This window comes from Rhinolophus hipposideros, assembly GCF_964194185.1.
Source record: "Rhinolophus hipposideros genome assembly, chromosome: 19".
Taxonomy (NCBI): Eukaryota; Metazoa; Chordata; class Mammalia; order Chiroptera; family Rhinolophidae; genus Rhinolophus; species Rhinolophus hipposideros.
The window spans coordinates 19546006-19567231 of record NC_138065.1 but is presented as its reverse complement, the minus strand read 5'-3'; the positions used below and the strand labels follow the sequence as shown (position 1 = coordinate 19567231).

At 37.4% G+C, this 21226-nt stretch overlaps 1 protein-coding gene across 1 annotated transcript; it reads right to left on the bottom strand.

Moving 5' to 3' along the window:
* Positions 1–2962: 2962 nt before the first annotated feature.
* EXTL2 (exostosin like glycosyltransferase 2) lies at positions 2963–20913 on the bottom strand. Its single transcript, XM_081025562.1, has 5 exons — positions 20777–20913; positions 18492–18566; positions 7995–8422; positions 7274–7344; positions 2963–5009 (listed from the first exon to the last, which is right to left on the bottom strand). Exons 2-5 carry the CDS (start codon positions 18494–18496, stop codon positions 4521–4523), a joined length of 993 nt encoding a protein of 330 aa, XP_080881688.1. The 5' UTR covers positions 18497–18566; positions 20777–20913; the 3' UTR covers positions 2963–4520.
* Between the last annotated feature and the right edge of the window lie 313 nt (positions 20914–21226).

The window sequence follows — 21226 nt, the reverse complement described above, 5'->3', positions numbered from 1 at the left end:
CAACTTGCATTGTGATAAAATGTTATACACACACACACACACACACACACACACACACACACACACACTAGGGGTGCCAAAAAAAAGTGTACAAGTGGACTTTGGTTATCGTTGCTCAAGCAGTAGTTGCCATAATCAGAAGTGTCTGGATGCTGCTGGTAAGCACTTTGAGCACCTCTTGTAATTGCAGAAGTCAAACGTGACTTGTATTCATTTTAGTTATTGGTATATATTAATAGTTTTTCCTTTCTTAAAATGTGTATACATTTTTTTGGCACCCTGTGTATCCAATCAAGTATTCTATTATATAACGCCAAGCATCTTTTTTCTCAATTTCAGCACTCTTGACATTTTGGGATGCTTAATTCTTTTTGTGTGTGTGTTTATGTTGCAGTGTCCTCACTAGATGACAGTAGCATGACCCTCAGTTGTAACAACCAAAGATGTCTTCAGACATTGCCAATGACACTGGGGTGGGGGTGGGGGGTGGGAGCAAGACCAGTCCAAGTTACAAACCACTGCTGTAAATTAAAGCTGCTTCTTTCAGATTTACTTTTTTTTAACTACTTAAAATATTTCTCAATATAGAATTTGATTCTTTCTTTTTCAAATAAAAGACATATTGACATATAAAAGAAGAGCCTCAAGTCATCTCTAGTTTAGATAAATACTCCATTTAAATATTCTATTCTAAGCTAGAGTTAATAAAGTGAGTTCCTTAAATTATTTTCAGTATTGCATATTTATTCTCATTTCTTTTTATGCTCTAGGGTGTAATTTTGATAGTCTTAATTCACTAATTCTTAACCAAGTTTCTTTAACTCTTGGCTAAGCTGCTTTTTATCCACAATGGTTTCTAAAAATCCTTGAATTTTCCTCATACTACAAAATTACTACACATAAAAACAATTACTACACATTATGTCCTTTGAGACCAAAAGCAACCAGTGAAATTTTAGGGCAGGTATTTTCATCTTTGCTGTGCAGATAAGGAAATTAACGGGAGCCAGGACTCTGCATATTTCCAATGATCAAATGTTCTTTGCATTTCATTCACAGTGAGTATATTTTTGAAAATATTTGGGTTTTCTATTGAGAGAGCCTTCATGAAAGGAGAAAAGGAGGAAGGGAAGAGAGGACAAAAGGGGGTGGGGGGTGGGGGAGAGAGAGAGAGACAGAGAATTCGGGAGAACCATAGCAGAATAAACACTGGTTTATGAAACAGCATGGGGTACAGAATGATCTGACCTCATCATTTAAGCCCCAGAATCCCGTGAGATGTGGTCCTTCCATTTTCCTCCTCCATCACATCATCCTCCACTCCATTCCCTTCCTCTACCTCCTACCCTCCCACTGTCACCATAAGAGCATGTAGGTGGGCACATATGCGCATACACACACACAGTCACACACACACTTATCCATTCCTACCTTGGGGTCAAAGCCCAGGTCTTTCTAAGAATAAATATGAGCATTTTTTTGTGGCTTACAATTTTTTTAATCCCTGGGACCAGCAAAGGGTCAGTAATTTATTGTCTACACTCAAGCCTGGGAGCAAAGAGATTCTAGAGGCATTTCAGATCTTCCTGGGCTTACATTGCCCTCGAGTCTTTTATTTTACAGTTGATTGCCTGTCTTTTCAGCCTTAACACAGAGTTCTTAACATAGCCCAGGTCCTTCCAAGTCCTGCACTATTTGAGTATTTTGTACGTGGAAAAGAAATGAAAGAAAACTTTAAGTACTATACAATGTTGGAAAGTCTGATGGGAAAGAGGTGCCCTCAGATGTGATATAGTGTAGCTATGGCAACGCTTCTGGAGGCACATAGCAGTGTGTATTGAAAACTCTAAAACACGCACACTACTAGATTCAGGTATTGCACTTCCTGGACTTGATTTTAAAGAAATCATTATTGATATGCTCAAAGATGTCTGTTCAAGTCTAGGACACTTACCCAAATGTTGTTCTAATAGTAAGAAGGTATCAAACAAAATGGTAAGATGATTGATTATATAAAATATAATTTATCTATCCAGTGAAATACAAAATAATTCATGGTATTAAAATCTGAAATAATTCATGGTATAGAAAAGTCGAAAGGAAAAATGGCTATTGTTAATGTGTTGGTGGGCTTTTAATTTCTTTTTTATGCTGTTCTGAATATGCCAAAATTGCTAGAATATATATGTTGTAATGTTTTAATAAGAAGAAAAAGGGCATTTAAAATAAAGAAAATGAAGTGAAAACTGCCATGGCTCTCTGTCCATTGTTATGTCGAAACACTTTCCCAAATTTCTCACCTGCTGGGTCTAGGAGGCTATCTAATACCTAGATGAGGAGTTGTACAGTTAACTGCACTTATTTTTAGTGACACACCCCAAGAGGTTTCATTTACTGACCATTTAAAATGGACAAGGCATCGTGCTGTATTTATACAAGCTGCCGCCTTTATTCTTTAAAACAACTGCCTGGGTAGATATAATTCTCATTTTGGTAGATGAGGAAACTGAGGCTCTAAGAGGTTAAGTAAATGTGAAATTTAGGAAGGATTTGAGCCCAAGTATTCTGCTGGCACACTTAATCCCTGAGCTACATTGCTTCTCTTACTCAGGTTTAAGTTTGAGCATCATCTCTTCTCTGGACCATTTGGAACAATAAGAGGTATACAGGGAAAAACAGTTTTAATAGAATTCTAGCCACAATGCAAGAGTCTTTGTAATATAGACTGTACTTCATTTTGTTTTCATATTTGCTCTATGTCTGAAAAACATGATATGATTAACTTTTGTGATGCTTAAGACAATTTTAAGAACACAAAGTAGAAAATAAAATCTGGGGACATTTTCCCAATGGAAAATTTTCCCACAGGGAATGTAGCTAATGTCTCTGCCTTATCCTAAGCAATATTCTAGAATATTTAGAAATTTGTAAAAATATCAACCACGAAAACTTGATTCTGCTTAATTAACATGAAACACCAGGAGGATAAAAGTTTATTTTATTTTATTTATCTGCCAGTGGAATCCCAAAGGGCAAAAAATCACTACCAAGAGTGGACAAAGCAGATAATTAACATTATAGATTTTTAGTGAGGTTCTGCATTCTCTTGGTTTTATCTGACTGCAGTAAGACACATACACATGCCAGTGTAAAGAAACAACATATACTGAACTAATTACAGAGACCTTATTGTTGGAACACAAACCATGATTATTATAATATTTCCAGAGCTTTGCAATTATGAGAATATAATGATATTATGGAAGGAGGAAAAAGGAGGGGAGGTGTAAGAGGAGGAGCAGGAGAAGGAGGAGGAGGAGGATAACAAGAAAAGTAAAATACAGAAGACTAATTAAGTACTGCTTGCTACCAGTAGTGAACAAGACCAAATACAAACACTGTGTGGTAGACAAATACTAAATCATATAACAGAGAGTGGGCAACTTAACAATTAACTGATGCAGATTCCCTATAGAATTCTCCGCCTATGACTCAGTCTCTTCTTTTTTCCTGTATCTATGTAATCGAAATTTCTTGATGATGAATAGTGCCTTAGATCTTTTTTGAAAGAGACTGACTTCGTATATAATACACACAACTCTTTAGTAACCATGGGATAACCTATGCCCTGACAATAAAGATCTTTGATACTAAAGGTTTTAACCAATCATTTTTTCAGAAGTTATTTTATACATGTTTCTTAAACAACACATACTTTATGTAAAATATAAGAATGTACAATCTCAAGGTCAGATTTAGTGACAAAATGCACTACCTGAATCTAGCAAAACATTTACTTCTTGCTACATATAGGTTACATTTAGAAACATTGGCTGCACTTTTTTTGTGATCCATGCAATAAATGTTCATGAAAATCAATCAAACTAGACATCCTCCAGCTACTAAAATTAATCCTCCCAGTCACAATAGACTTATCAACAAAAATAAAAGCACTGATGGTTGCAGCAAAACCTTGCTGGGCTGCCTCAGTCCGGGAAAGGGCTGGATGGGAGGACCCCAAAGGAAGCACTGATCGTCATGAATTTTCCACTTGTTTTCATATGAGAGTGAGATTAGTCTCTCCTCACATGGCTTGTCCCGACACCACAGGCTTTTGCTAAAGAGACATTTCAGACTTCAAATGAAAGCTCAGAAATGCTTCTCTGGAGTTTCTGGTTCAGGAAACAGCTTGCTGTGGGTCCTTAAGGCAAATGCCAGGAGTCAAAGAAATTGGGGAAAAGTCTTAGAAGGTAAGTGATAAAGTCGCTGACCTAGCAGTTATATTCATGGATGAAGACTTTTTCACAAGAAGACCTACCTGAATAATATAAACTCCTTGGTTTTTGAAGTTCATATGAAGTTTATATCCTAGAAGTGCTGTGTAATTTTTCCTTTGTAGATACTTCTGGAGTTGATAAAAGTTCATGATGTTGCTTAAAAAAAAATAAACCAACCAATCATGGCATGGAGAAGCTACTCAAATACTAGTCAGTTTTGAAGTTTTAGTTTTAGTTTGTTGTTCACATTTTACTTTTGTGGTTGGCATATGGAAAACCAAACTGAGAGATCATTATGTTGGAGTACTTTAAGGGCATGCCATCATAGATATTAACAAGCTTATTGATACAGTAAGACCTCTGCAGAAAGTGCTCAGCTCGATGCCACATTCCAGAATGGCCACCGGTGGTTTCTTTTTCTAAATTGCCCATGTTTACAGGTTTCACAAATATCCCTGAAGTCTTCCCAGTGTGCTTGGCAATGATAAAGTTCATGGCAATATCATCACAGTTTTGCGTTTCATCTATCAAAGCATGGACGGCTGCAGGTTGCCTCTGAAAGAGTTCAAGGTATTTGCTATTGAAGAATGAGGCTCCAATCAGCACCACAGAATACTGGTCACCATCTCCAAAGCCTGTTGTCTGCAGTTCAAAACCTCCATAACTATAGATACCTGATGAAGTTGAAACATGCTTTCTAGGAACAAATCCTACAATCTGATCAGGAAATTGCTGAACAGATGGAAAAAGAACAATTAAGTGTGGCATTTCTTTAGAGCAGACATGGTGAAAAAGGCAATCATTTATTATAGAGAGAATTAAATGGATTTGTCAACTTTATTTTATTCGTGGTTTCACCTAACTCCAGGCAAGTTCATAAATCTATGTCCCGATAAGTTTACAGGTCAAATTCCATCACAACCCATTTCTCTAACAAAATTTCTAACCTCACAAATGTTCTCCTAATATAAACATTATTTGATATTAATACATTCTAGTCACCAATGAGTCTGGTTCTTCAAAGTATGCTGCAAGAAAGTTGACTGTATGAATGCTATTACAGGAGAAAAGAAGATACAATGTAATTATTTTGAAAAACTGTTTTAATCTCTTAAGAGTATATAAAATTATGGGTCTGCATGTATGATTTTACTGTTTTTCCATAATGACTTCAAAGTTCTTAAAAGTCCCTGTTGAATTTAGACAATGTAATATTTTTATCCCTTTCCAGCTTGGGTGTTTTCTTTTTAAAAATATGACAATATAGAGAAATACAGTAAGATGTGTCAGGATCTTTGAAGAAAGGATAGCAGTAAAACAATATTAGGTTGAAAGTGACTAAAAATATCAGCAAAGAAGAAAACCATTGAAGCATGCAAAATAGATAAGAACTGATAGGGTTACAAGGTTTAGTCTAATCTCATAAATTGAGTTTCACTCATTTACTGAACAGCCACTAAACTAGGGATACACACACACACATCAGACTGGGTTATATCCCATTTCCAAGAAGTCACAATCTAGAAAGGGTATGGTCTAGTATGTGAACAAGAAACTACCAGGGTGTGAGAAAGCTGTAAGTGCAGATGGGTTAATTTCATGGGAGCACTGAGGACAGAAAGACAGCTGTGTTGCTGGGAGGCAAAGGGGAAGGTCAAGCAGTGGGGGATAAAGGCTGGGAGGTGTCAGAGAAGACGTACCATGTACATAACCTAGGAGAATGAAAGAAATTTCAGAGATGACTAGAGGAGGAAAGGGAAAGCACCAAAAGTGGAGGTATGGCTTGAGTGGGAAGGCACAAAGATGCCTACTATTGCTTGCCTCCGTACATTACACTGCATTACATCAAATCATTACACGATGCAGGGCACTGATGGCATCAAAGTTTAGGAGTCAGATTATCTTGGGCAATGGATTGCACTTGCTCTTGATATTTTTATGCATAAAATCTAAAATCCTATTTATCCATCTTTAATTATGGTTTATTTGCATTGTTCTAATTAACCACAGTCTTCGTATTTCCCCCAACCCCTGACATTTTAGGGAAATTGATTTTTTACCTGAATAGATATCTCATAGCTGGAGTATCACAGTGGAATTTTTTGCCTAAAAAGCTTTATTTACAGGGCTGAAAAAACTGCTAATATGGAAAAAAACCTGTTGATCAGTTCACTAGGCATGAAGTTAAAAACTGTAGTTTTGGGAATGCTGGTATCTGCAGAATCCTGTGACCACTTACCATTAATATGCAATGTTATTCTATTCCAAGTAGCTAATTAAGGAGTTACTATAGTGCCAATTAGACCATTTATTGGGTAGTACAGTGTTTAAATATTTGACAGCGTTTTGGAGTATATTTGTGTCAGTTCTAGCTTCAGGTAATCGTAGTGCAATTTGTAAAAGCCAGCTACCATTAACACATATTCAACAGGAAAGAGCTGTTTTGATAGAATAGTGAGCAATTTGTGTCCATTTATCCCAGCTAGGATTTAGGAAAAAAACAAAAACAAAACAAACCTGCCATGACAATGGTACACATAGCATTATTATTATTACTCATTTCTAAACAATGGCCTCAGAATCAGGATTAAATTTTGTAGATGTAATAAATGCTTTCTTTTAATGCAAGTTATATACAGCATTAATACAAAAATATACTTCTCATTTGAGACTCACATCGATGGCCTTGCAGAAAATATGTCTGCATTCTAGTCTTTGCTATACCATATACCAGAGTATTTCCTCATTATTCCTTGGAAGGTAGTTCTGGCTCTTCCCAGTATGCCAAATATAAATCAAATACAGATAAAAGATAGCAGAACTTTCAGGTTGACTTAACTGAGCACGGGAAATCTTGGTTATAACAAACTTGTTTATCTTTTAGATAAATATTGCGTACGTTATTTTGGGTGACTCCCACATTAAACATGCTGCCCTGGTTAAAGACTAGATAAGGCTTTATTCTGATGATTTCACAAAGAATGTAGTAACCTTACCTGCCAAACTGAGAAAGCAAAACCAAGGTCCTGGGCGCTAATTAGCATGTCATCGTCTACCATTAACACTGCTGAAATGAAAGGAAAAAATTTAAATCGAACAGTTTGGAAATAAAAACAAAACTAGTAAGATACAATGGTGTCTATATATATCATTGAAATGAGGTATCGTCTAAGAAAATTAGTAAATAAGATATGCATTCTTGGAGAAATTTGTCTAGCAGAAATTTTTTTAATTTGAATTATAATTGACTTTATAACTACCTGAGAGGAAATTATCATGTACTTATCATCCATTATCCTAGAAACTAATAAACCTATAAATAAATAAAACCAAGGTTTTTTTGAAAGCAAATTACAACCTCATGAAACTGCTATGAATGGGATCAAAAAAGTAGGTGGCAAGAAATACATTAAACCTAAGTTAAATGGCATTTCACTACCTCCTGTGATGCAATAATATGTAATTATAGCGTATCTTCTTTCTTAATATTAACCTCTTTGTTACTGTTGTAAAGATGTACGTGCTTTCTTCCCCAGGAAACTGCTTCTTGACATCTTGGAAATTGCCCCTTAAGTTTTTCAAGGGGCTTCCTTATGATCAAATTTCCCTTATTTTCTCCAGACAATTAAGACAAGTAGGAGGCCAGAAGTCCACATACCCACCCCCAGCTCTGGTTAGCTGCAGACCTGCCAAGCTAAGAACCCAGCTGCAACTCACCACTAGTCTCCAGCTCAGGAAAGACCTGGAGCCGATTTCTCATCCTGTTTGTTGTCTGTGGTTTGAAGATTACAGGGACAGGGTGAGGCCCCAGAGAATTCCACAGCTCCTCTGGTCCCTTCTCCCCAACATTGTTCCACACCACAATCACTTTGTGCAGATGTGGTACTGCCTGATAATGATTTAAAAGTCTCAGTAAGAGATCCGTTCTGTTGTATGTCTGCATGATGAGAGTAAAGGAATCCAGGGTGGACTTGCTCTGGGATTTTATTTCCCTGCGTGACGTGGGCATCTTGTCTTCTCTGACATTAGGAAGTAAAGTGGTCAAAGCCCCAGCTACCAGTAGTAACACAAGGACGACCACCAAAGAGAAGCGAAGCACTCGAATTCCCATCACTCTGCCAGGAAGTTTGCAGATGTGGCAACACCTGGAATAGAAATGGAAATGAAATTTAGAATCTTAGCATTCTTACTAGTCATCATGTTTTGTTTTTGCTTTTTTAATGAGAGAGGTTAATCTTCTTTTAGTTGATTCAATTTCAGTTATCCCCGCCTCTTTGATAAGGTAATTTGGCCTAAGATAATAAGGCCAGTGAATAAACCTTCCTTTCTAGGTCTGCTTGCTTTGCAGTTGCAGACAAAAGATCTACACACCAAATAGGAAGAATTAAGAAGTGCATTTTAAAATTTATTCTCATTTTACTATAAAAAATTTGAAGCTGAGATTGTGTTTACAAATGGGATCATATTTTCCTTAGTAGTATACTCATTTTAAAAACAGCTTTATTGAGATATCATCGACATATGAACATCATATGCATTTAAGGTGCACAAGTGGATGTTTTGATATATGCATTATACTAACTTCATAACTGCAGTATACTAGTTTTAAACTTACTTTTTGGTAGGAAACTTTTTTCCAAATGAAATTATATGCAGAACCCTAACAATATGAAGCAGATGATTATGGTAGCAGTAGCGAACAGTTATAGTGTACTATGTACACTATATTATTTATTAGACCTTATACTGTGTATGCTGAATGTCATAATATGTACTTATTTATTCAATAAACAAGTAGTTATTAAGCACTCATTGTGCCAGGTATTGTCTAGGTTCTATGAGTCCAGCAATGGATAAGATAGACAAGGTCTCTGCTTTCAGTAGCAGAGGAGAAAGTAGAGAATGATAAAGCAAACAAACTCAAAGATAATTTGGGATAGTAGTAATGAAAAGAATAAATCAAAGTGACATGATATGTAAGGGCCAGATTATGGGGGATCTGGTCACCTTGAATAAGGAATATAGATTTTATTCTACCTGAGGTGGGAAACTGTTGGAGGGTTTCAAGGGGGGGTGACAGGATCTAGTTTATCACTTACTATTATTATTCCCATCTAATAGTTTGGATGCTTACAGAGGTTAAATAACTCTCTCAAGACTACTAGGCAATTTAAGTAATGGAGTTAGGATTTACATCCAGGAAAACCTGCCAGAGCTCCAGGTCGCTAATCATTATGGGCTCGGGAGTGTACAGCCTGGATTCAGATGCAGGCTGCTCTGAGAAGGGCATCGTCTCCCAGTACACAAGGATCCCAGTTACGGTAGTTAGCTACGTGCTCTCCCTTTCTTCACTATACCTCAAGGAACTGCTGGAGATGGCCACGGAATAGTAGGTGAATAACAGATGAATGTGGCCTGGGTATTTACCGGTCAAAATATTTTGTCAAAGCAAAACTCTCAATCATATGTGTATATGTAAGGAAAAGTTAAATCTCACAGGCAGTTTCACAGAGACCTAGAACTCTGATTTTCTGGCTTCCACTACAGCTTCATTATCACACCTGCTGCCTCCTTCTGGAGCACATTGACCTTAAATTGTTGCTGTTTCTTTATTCCCCTGCTGTTTCTGCTTCTGATTCCAGACCTTACTTGACGAGACAAATAAAGAGTTAACAGGAGTGAACTTGTGAGTTAGTAGAAACAAGCTTACATATTAATGTTGGCTCTGACTCCCCTGGCCAGCACTGCACCTGCAAGGTGACAAGCACCTTACATCCTTCATAGGTGAGAACAGAACAGTTCCCAATCGCAACAGCAACATCCTGCAAGCTGACAGCCATCATGGATGGGAACAGGACAGTTCCCAGAAGAACACAATTTCAACAGCAGCCCCCCTGCAAGTTGACAAGCACCCTACATCCTGCATGGAAAAATATAAAACCCCAGCTAAACAGAAACCTGCCACAGCTTTCTCTATCAGACTGCCCAAGAAACTCCCTTTGCCTATATTTCTCTTCCAAACGGAAATCCATGGCAGCCACCTCTCCAGACACTGCCACGGCTCTCTCTCTCTCTCTGTCTGACTGTCAATAAACCTTTTCTTGCTTTCCTACTTTTTGAGTCTCGTGAATTTTTTCACGTTCTGCGAATGACCAGGGGTAATTACATACCAAGACATTACTCACTCTACCTCAAGCCTCCGTAATCTTTCTAGGTATGTCCTTATTTTGTCTTTTGGCAACTGAGATGTTACATATATCTGTGGACAAAAAAGGGGTTCCACGGAAAGTAACCTAACAGGGTGATCAGACCATAAATTCCTAACTGGGCAGGTCATAGTGGGTAGTCATGCCCCAGGCCTAAAACTTCTTTCGTAAAAGGCTTACCTTTACCTTAAGTAAGTCCTATCCACTGTTTTTGTGCATCTAGGTTAACACACCTTTGAAATAAACTGTAACCACCCTGAGAGGGCACATAATCTTCACTATCCTGTAATACAATTCCTGCTTTCTCCCACCCTCATGTAATCTTCCTTAGTTCCCTCTTTCATTCAAAATGCATAAAAGCTGTAAACTGCCATTCTAGTCTGTTGATATTTTGCTTCCAGGTATATCCTCTGTTTGGCTCAAATAAATTTTTATAAAAATTCTCTATAGGTTTGGACATTCTTAGGTCAACACATCTTAGCATATATCCAAGATCTATTCTTAACTCTATTCAAGCACAAAAGCCAGATATGAGGAAAAAGAATGTTCAAAGAAATTTACTTCTGAAAAGACTAAAAACAAAAGTCAATGAGGAGTTTCTAAACATTTTAAAAACACTTTAAGAAAAAAATAGATCTTTTAGAATCAGAAAGAATGAGATATTTTTCTTGATGACTTTGAATCATAGTCTATCTTATCTTACTATTTTTGATACAATTTCTCTTCTTAGGCTATAAAAGAAGCAGATAATCTCATCTATTTCTTAATACAGACAAAGACAATGAGCTGGAAAAGACTTCTAAGTGCTAACCCACAGCGCTAACTGCACAGAGCCACTGTCACTGTTCTTTGTACAACACTGCCTCTGTACAGTTTAGTTTTGGTTGTCTCCATCTTGGAAAAGTGCACTGTGTGTATATATCTAAGCTCTCGATTTCATACCTTGTGCTTTAAGTTGGGCTTTTGCAGCTAGGCCATTATTACACATGTAATCCTAAGACTATAGTCTAAATCTTCCTGTCTAACATATTAGATTCCAAACGAAATCTCACTTTGTTTTCTAAATGATGTACAATCGACCTTTTGTTTTTCATTCAGGAGATTTGGCAGTGCTTGGGTTAAAGTGACAATCACATTCCCATGATCTTCTTTCATGTTGTGAGGTGTTTTGTGATTGTAGAAACAGTTTCTCTCTCTGTAGCTCAGCAAGGACAGGGAGAGACCACATCAGCCATTCTGCTACAATCTCCCTTTGAAGTTTATGAGAACGAGAACGGGGAATGGAGCATTCCAAGGGGGCTGGGGCATACATTCCATAATGTGCTAGTGCACTAAGGCATGTGCAGGCAAAAAAGAGCTTCTTCATAAGGATGAAAGAATGGTCATTGTCATTCAGCAAACTTTCACTTTTCAATAGTCTAGATTTGAAAAGCAATGTTAACATTAGTAACCTTTTCGGAGAGTGTTCAAGGACATTCTTTCCTGGACTTTTTCTGTAGCCTGTTCTATAAAAAGAGCAATCTTATGTTTCCCCTTGTATCATGGCCTCATTCTAAGGTATGAATAAAATTAATTATTTTTAAAGAAATCTCAGTTTTACCATGGTTATTTTTCAAGGACAGTAGTTTAAGGTTTTAGAGTACAATGCTTTTATAGTATTCACCCTCTAACTAAAACAACACATACTGTTAATGTAGTTAACCGAAGACAAATAATAAAATAATTATCTTGGTTCAAAGGCCTTGGATTTCACTGTGAATTTCAACCTAATACTGAATCAAAAGCAGGTCTCCTAAAACACACATTCAGTTTTGCATAAAAATGGCTAGTTATAAGCACTCAGAATAAAGAATCATCTGGCAATTGCATTAAAGAATGCACTGATTAAGATCTTAATGTTCATTTTCTACAGCTGAGTAGGAATAGCATATTGTAAAACTTACATAGAAGTGTTTCTAGTCTCTGACGTCTCTGATAACTTACTATCTGACAATTTTAGTCTAGAAAAAGTAATGTAGATTCATTCCTGTAGCTTACTATAAGTACACATTGTCAAAGATACTCACGAATGATTGTTGTACTTTTATGTATACTTTTAAGGAGTTTATCTCCATTCCCATCATAGAATTCCTCTTTCAGATAGCTTCTAACCCCTTATTTTACCTATATTAAGAATGTTTTGTGAGATATGAATAAATTACACCTTTAGAAGGACAGTGTAAATATTTCATGTAGTATTTATTAAATAATGCAGCCCAAGAAAATTACGTCATTTTTTGTGTGTGTGTCTGTCTAGAAGAGCAGGAAGAGCAAGAACTTAATAGACTGCAGTGCAAGTGGCATATCTGTACTTTGAGAACTGCCAAAGTCTGGAACTCAGTTGTAGGCCCATTAGAAACGGCTTCAGATGAGTTTGGAGAGTCATGAGGACTTCGCAGCTATTTGGGCTTCAATATGTAGCTTTCTTCTGTTCTTTTTCTTTTTCTTTTTTTTTTTTAATAGGACTTTATTGGGGAACAGTGTGTATACTTCCAAAACTTTTTTCCAAGTCAAGTTGTTGTCCTTTCAATCTTAGTTGTGGAGGGTGCTGTTCAGCTTCAAGTTGTCGTCCTTTCAGTCTTAGTTGTGGAGGGCGCAGCTCAGCTCCAGGTCCAGTTGCTGTTGCTAGTTGCAGGGGGCGCAGCCCACCATCCCTTGCGGGAGTCGAACCGGCAACCTTGTGGTTGAGAGGACAGCTCCAACCAACTGAGCCATCCGGGGGCTCAGTGGCAGCTCAGCTCAAGGTGCCATGTTCAATCTTGGTTGCAGGGGGCGCTGCCCACCATCCCTTGCGGGACTGGAGGAATTGAACTGGCAACCTTGTGGTTGAGAGCCCACTGGCCCATGTGGGAATCGAACCGGCAGCTTTCGGAGTTAGGAGCATGGAGCTCTAACCGCCTGAGCCACCTGGCCGGCCCCTCTGTTCTTTTTCTAGAGAAGAAACTGTCACCTAATTCACAGCTTTGCGCTGTGAATGGGGGATATAAGAACACTTCTGGATAACCTACATCTTACTTGGAAGGAACCAATAAGTAAATATAGGTACCTTCTAGTTCTCTTGCCCTCAATTCCTTACATTCCTCATAGGTTTTGGTTTTTTCTTATTTCTTTTAAAAATTATGTCTGTATATATTTTCTAGCACCCTGCCTCATTCCAAAAAGGATCTGACAGCTGTTAGTCTATTCCCTTTCTGGCCCTTCTCCTATCCATATCTACATTACATTAAATATGACTTTGATAAACACAGTAAATGTCAGCGAAACAAAGCAAAAATCCCTCCCCTTCTTCTAATCATCTGAAAAATTAAAGATCCCCCAAATGATATTTTTTGCATATATATTAACTTATTAATTCTTCATAGGTTGAGAGCACATCCTTTTAGTTATTTTGATATTTTTATTCTAGCATCTTTAACACCAGGGGTTTCAACAGAAACAATTTTGCTCTCCAGGGGATATTTGGTAAAGTCTGGAGGCATTTTTTATTGTTGTGACGGGGGAGAGATGTTATTGCTAGCTAGTGGGTAGATGTCAGGGTTGCTGCTAAACATCCTACAATGGACAGGACAGCCCCCTAGAACAAAGAAATATCCAGCGTCACGTGCCAATCATGCAGAGATTCAGAAACCCGGATCTACATATACTTTACTTAACAAGACACACTTGAACATGATGGGGGAAGGTGGCCTCTGAAAACCCCACTGCTATTTATTACACTCAAGCAATGAAGGATAAAGCTTTGTCTCCCAAACCACCTCAATATTTAAATGCCTATTGTACAAGCACATAAACTCAGAGAGCTGAAAGACAGCTCTGAGCTCTCCGAAGCCACTTTCTTGTTTCACAGATAAAGAACTCAAGGTCCAGGCATAAAAAACTTGCCTAAATTCATGCAGCTGCATATAGCTAACCCGTAGCAGATCCAGGGGAAGAATCTGGATCTCCTGATGGTACAGTCCATGACTCTTTCTACTGTTAGGGTAAATTCCATAAGGATGTGTCAAAAAATTAGTCCACAAGACTGTCACTAAGGTACCTGTAAGATAATATAAATGTTCGTATTTAGTATTCTGGTTTCTTTTTTTTAAAACTCTATTGAGATTTATTTCACATACCATAAATTTCACCCATTTAAAGTACACAGTTCAGTGCCTTTTAGTATATTCACAAAATTGTGCAACCATCACAATCTAATTTTACATTTTTAACACCCCAAAAGAAACTCCACACCCATTCATTAGCAGGCACTCTCCATTCCCATTTCCCCCAACCTCCACCTCAGCACTAGGCAAATACTAATCTACTGTCTGTCTTCATAGAGTTGCCTATTCAGGACATTATATATAAGTGGAATCATACAATCTGTGACCCTTGTGTTTGGCTTTTTTCACTTAGCATAATGTTTTCAAGGTTTGCACACGCTGTAGTATAGAGAGGTACGTCATTCTTGTTATTGCCAAATAACATTCCACTGCATAGATATACCACATCTTGTTTATCTATTATTCATCAGTTGCTGGACATCTGGGTTGTTTGCACATTTTGCTATTATGAATGATGCCGCTATGAACATTCACATACAAGTTTTTATGTGAACATGTTTTCATTTCTCTTGGGTATATAGTACCTAGGAGTGGAATAGCTGGGTCACTATATCAGAATTTTTAAATATCTGAGAACTGGAGTAACTTTTTGAAGAGCATTATTTGGCATTTTAAGAACTTTTCTTAAATGTGGACATAAGATAGAGTAAGAAAGTAAATAATACATAGTCTATGAAGCAACACTTATGAATTCTCTAATGTCTGCATGCCTTTAAATGGACCAGGCAATCTGAATTTTCAAAACCCTACTATTTAGTTATTCACTACATCATCTATCAAAGTTCCCTCGAAAGAACACTATTGAATAAAGAATCTTTTCTCAGCCAATTCCTTTAGCTTGAAGACAAATATGCCAGCACACAGCATGAACAAAAATTAGCTATGTCCTATGACTCATAAAATAGAAATGCAATGAGCAGCTTGATGTTGTACGTTGAGAAGTTGTCATTTTCATTTTGATGCCACCAGATGGTGGAAGAACGACAACTATTCCGCCATTTCACTATGAGATTTGCCTTGTGTTGTACAGACTGTTTTCTCCTCTGTCTCATCCTTCAAAATTGGTACTTGCTTGAAAACTTAAGATTACAGAATATAGATGCTCAGAAAAGGACCCTCTGCTGCCAAGAGGTAAAAATATTCCAAAGTGGAATGCAGAGAGTAATTCCAAGCCTGGGCTTTCCTTCCATAAATGTGTAAAAAGAGTCAGAAGAGAGAGCTGTTCCACTGATGAACAATTTCTGGCCAAGTTTATGGCATAGATGACAGGCATTGTTCAAACTGAGGCAAAGTCCAAAAAGAATCTCCTCTTATAGTACCTACAGCGAGCATGCTGATCCATGACTCCACGTGTTGGTATGTGCTTTCTTCTCTACCTCCCCTCTCTCTACCTGACAAACTCCTACTCCCCGCCCCCCAAGTCTCTTTCAAACTCCCCTCCCCTGTGAATGTTTCTCACCACTCTCCATCCTCAGTGCTCCTGGGAACTTGGGACATTGTGCCACTAGACCTCACTTCCAGGTATTCCAATTATTGACTGTGCCTCCAGCTCTTTTTGGAGTCTGACTGTATCTTGAGGGCAGTTTCCATCAGCCATTGTAATCCAGATCAGTGCCTGGCTCATTTTTTGAGTAAGTGCTCACAACTCTTTGTGGTTGAATGGAGTAAGGGAATCTATGTTTAAATTGTCTTAAATTTCACAACGGAGAATATATGCCTGAAACTTTAACAGAATAAACTCAAATTAAATGCAAATTAAGGTCCAATTAAGACCCCACAGTATCTATGAAACCTTTCCCCCCCTAAAAGACCTGCGTTATCCCCATCAGGTGACTAGGAGAGCAAGTCATGACATGTGGTCTCAAGCACAGGCCACAAAAGCTACCTTTCGACTTTTGGATCTGTGGCAAAACTACTTAATAAAAAATGTTGTAGAATTCTGATTTTTTCACATCTTTTCAAAGATATTCTGCATTAAAATACCTTTGAACATCTCTGTTTCTATGGAAGCTCCTGGAGAATTGATATGATTTGCCTTGGGGTAAAATCATCACTTATTAGATAATATCATCCTTGTGAATTTCCCCAAACTTTTAGGAGGCAACAATAACCAGAAACTATCTTCTTAATCTGGAAGCATATAAGATTTAAACAGACAACAAAGTCTCATCTAGTTGAGAAATGAAAATTTAGTTTGGGTTTAGAGACTGACAAAATCCTACAGGCTTCAGGAAGATTGGTAGGAAAAGAAAACTAAGTCAGTACACTGGCCTGAAAGTCAGTTCGCTACTGCCCACAGTACGCTTCTTCCATTAAAATTGTAAGAACCTTATACAAGAATTTACTTCATCGCAAAACACAGAATGCCAGAAATAGTACATGAAAGGTAACTTCTCTTCACGTCTTTTCCGGGTACTAGTCTTTTGGGAAGAGTTTTTGCCTTTGCATTTACCCATATTCAGAAAATTCATTCTTTTCACTTATTTTAGGAGTGCCATACATTTTCTCTCTCTCTCTTTTTTTTACCAACGTTATCCTCTCCTTCCTAAATGATTTCCCTTCACTTTTCCTCCCATCTATTCATATAAGGTCTTAGTTCCCATTATCTTTTGCATAAGTTTAAATACATCAAAATAAGTTAAATTATTTTGTGTTAATAATAAATATTTATTTAGGAATAAGAAAGGCAAGAATAGGAATGGACTTCTAATAATAAATGGGTCAACCTCGTGTCACAGATTCATCTTGTGACCTTCCTGTGTTTATGACCAATTGTACAGTGATATGATCATTTAGATGACTACAACCTGGATCAACTGTGTCATGGATTGGCTGTCATCGTTAAAGTGATTTGTCTTTTCCATTGACAGAATACATGGGTCTGAATTATGCTAGACAAAAATTCCTTCTAGCTTGCATCTTTCTCCTGGAATTGCCAATTAATTGTAGCTATCATGATCACTGATAACCAATTTATATCCTGTCATTTAGAAGGCTCAGTCCTGCCCTTACTACATTTTGAGACTATATATACTTGTATATACAGAATTATTAAAACATATTGATAGCTACATTAACTACAATGTCACATTTGAATAGCTAGATGCTGCTGCAACATGTCATTTCTTCCTGCAAGCTGTAAGGTAGAATTTTATATTTTCAGTGTCTTTGTATAGTCTCTATTTTAAGTTTTGATGTAATCTACAAGAATAGCTCACCTTTATAGGTACTGATTTTATAATCTGGACTACTATTTCAATAGATAAGACCTAAAAGAGACCTTACAGTATTTTCTAACAGACCCTGGCTCAAGTAAAAACTTTTATTTCCAAGGAAACAAAGATACCTCTGTAGGAAATACTTTTTCTCTGGTAAAAGTACTGGTACTTCACCCATGTTCACAGCAGCATTATTCACAATAGCCAAAAGGTGGAGAAAAACCAAATGTCCAACAGAAGAATGGATAAACAAAAGGTGGTATGGAGTATTCTTAAGCCTTTAAAAAGGAAGGAAATTCTGATACATGTTACAACATGGATGAACCTTGAAGATATTATGCTAAGTGAAATAAGCCAGTCACAAAAAGACAAACACTATATGATTCCACTTACATGAGGTATCTAGAGTAATAAATGTCATAGAACCAGAAAGTAGGATGGTGGTTGAAAGGGGTTGGGGAAAGGGGAAATGGATTTCATGCATATAGAATTTCTGTTTTGCAAGATGAAAAAGTTCTAGAGATTGGTTGCTCAACAATGTAAATACACTGAACACTACAGAACTGTACACTTAAAAATGGTTAAGATGGCAAATCTGTGTATTTTATCACAACTTAAAAAAGAGCAAAGAAAAATACTGGTACTTACCTCATTATGATACTTTTGACTTCAAAAAAATTTCCTTATAGCTTTAGTAATTGATAGGAACAGGCTCTCTTGACACTATTAAGAGAAATCAAAGCATTTTCTGTGATGTTTTTGTTAATCAGCAGGAATTTTAAAAAATGTTTTTAATGCCATTGTCCATAGGCTTTGAATTGTTAGAAATTCAAATTTACTATTCTGTGTTCTAAAAATCACATTTAGGTAATGAGGTACATAGTGTCTTCCTATAGGTTGGTGCTAACACTGCCACATTTTTGTTTCCACTTTGCCCTTAAGTATCCAGAAGCAGAACAAGCTCACATCATCCCGACTCTCTAATGTGTTTGAAACCAGAACATACATGCCACAGAGCAAAATCTCTGAACGCATTAGCAATTTGCACTTATATTCAATTCCTAGGTTTTTAAGTATCCATAGTTTTATCTACTGTCACAACTCTTTTTTTCACTAAAGGTTCATAGGGTATTCAACCTGAAGCATCTAAAAAACCACGGGGTCTAAAATAGGGTTGCAGATAAATGCCAGGGTTGATTCCTGAGAAATGACAGATGGCATCCTTCCTATTCCTTACTGATAGTGACTATTGCCAGAATGGAGTTGGAACCCTGGCTGGAGATGAGCTTCTGCCCCTAAATTCTCTCTGCTTTCATTTCTCACAGCCTTCAATCATATGCCTGAGAAGCTAGGTTTCCCACCCCACCTTCCCATATCATCTGCATAGTTAACCTAATGCAATTTGTTAGTAGGAGATGATCTAAACAAATATTAAAAAGTTCAGGGTGGAAATCCATTTATTACTTTTAAAATGTTCATTACTCTATCTATCTATTTTATAATCTTATAAACCCATTTAATCTGGTAATATATGAAGGATTTAAGAATCTGATTGGAGACTTTCAAGATACTGCATCTGTAATGACCACCTGAAAGAGCTGAAGAATCATTTTTGATTTTCCAAAATCATGTTCTTTCATGATACAAGTTATTGAAAGGGCAAAAGGGTGGCTTAGTATGTATCAAAGACTCACTGAGTGATAGATGTCCCTCCTCACTACACCAAGGGCATCTCTTGTGAACATCTGAAACATCACACAGTTCTAAAATCCTGAACTGAATAATCCCCTCTTCTCACATCAGCTCCTTCTTCCCATTAAAAAGAACTTTGACTTACCTGGCTTTATAACCCTCTTCCCTACCCCCACCCTGCCCCCAGCAGAGCCTACCACATAGTAGACACTCATTAAATGACTGTTGAATGAATAAAAGTAACTGTGATATGACAACATATATTGGTTTACATAAGTGAGACAGATATTTCAAATTGACAAATGAAGTGAGACACAAACGTTTTCCACTCATAGAACTTTTCCTCATTTAAATAGTGTCCAATTTATATTTCCAATAAAATGCCTTTAGTATTGAAGTTGATAATTATGCCATCCAAGACTGAAAGATGTGAAGTGGCACTGCCATTTTTTGAAAGAAGGCCCTCACAGGAATATCCATGCTATATCTTTGGGGGTGGGGAATGGGGATGGATTTGGGAGTCCCAGGAAAGCAATAAAACTGAAATTAAACTTCAATTTCTCCAACTTATTTTAAAACGATTTGAAAAGGGTACTGCAGATTTCTCCATAAACCAGTTGAGCAATTTCTCATTTATAGCAATATACAATGAAATACACAATTCAAAGGCACAATTCAAAAATACAGGCTTAAGTTGCAGCTGACCTTGACTTAAGAGAACGCTGGAAATCAGTTGTTGAAATTGGGTTATTCCTACATATCCTCTCCCCCCCCTAAATTACATCACATTGAAGTAAAGCAGTTTTGAAGAAAAAACCCAAATGCCATGTAAATATTTACCTATCTTTAATCTAGTTTGCACCCACTTAATTTTCCCCAGCAGTGCAGTAAAGATGAAAGGCTATGGCTAATATAAAAGCTTTTTAAAAAATATAAGTAAATAGTGCTAATTGAAAATATTTCTATATTTAAGTTAAAATACTAGCGAAATATACACCAAGAAAGGCAACGACAAAATACTCTTTCCAGAACTTAATTTCTGTAATTTAGTTGTTCTTAACAGTTTTAATCAACACGAACATTCTTTAAAATTTTAGAATAAGTATTTTTTTCAAAAATAAAACCACCAAATCACTACCCCCGCCTCCCATACGCACAAAGTTCCAAAAATGAGAGTAAAAAAATGCATCATTCATCCTCACTACAAAATTTAACACGAGAGCATTTTGCCATTTCCTTACCTCCAGGACAGAGATTGCAGCGGGGCAGCCGATTTATTTGCGTGCAGCTTGGTTATCACAGAACAGAACCAGGGTCTCGCCTGCTCGTTTCTTTTGTTTTTTGTTTTTGTTTTCTAAACCCAGCAGCGCGCGTCCATCCTGCCTCATTCGCTGGATGGATAACCGGGAAAAAACGCCGTCCGCAAAGTGAGCGCCTGAAGCAGGGGACAGTACCTGGGTGGCTCCCCCGCCCTTTTCTGACGCTCCACTTCCTGTTAGTCCAAAAGGCAATTCCCAAGAAGCTCGGTTTTGTAGTTTCTAGCCCACGTCCAAAAGCCACTCCTGCTTTGCCCTATTTCTTCCACAAGGTAACGAGTTTTAGTCATTCACGTGAACCTGACCTGCCGCAAATAATTTTCCGGAAAGGCGGCGGGAGGAGTGTTCCAACGACCAAGGGTGGCCCTCGGTGCC

Excerpts from the sequence above, each read along its gene's own strand:
- EXTL2 (XM_081025562.1), bottom strand. Across the intron at positions 7,345-7,994 it reads TCCTGAGCTGGAGACTAGTG|CAGTGTTAATGGTAGACGAT; the intron begins GTGAGTTGCAGC and ends CTTTCATTTCAG. Across the intron at positions 5,010-7,273 it reads TTGCTTTCTCAGTTTGGCAG|CAATTTCCTGATCAGATTGT; the intron begins GTAAGGTTACTA and ends CCATCTGTTCAG.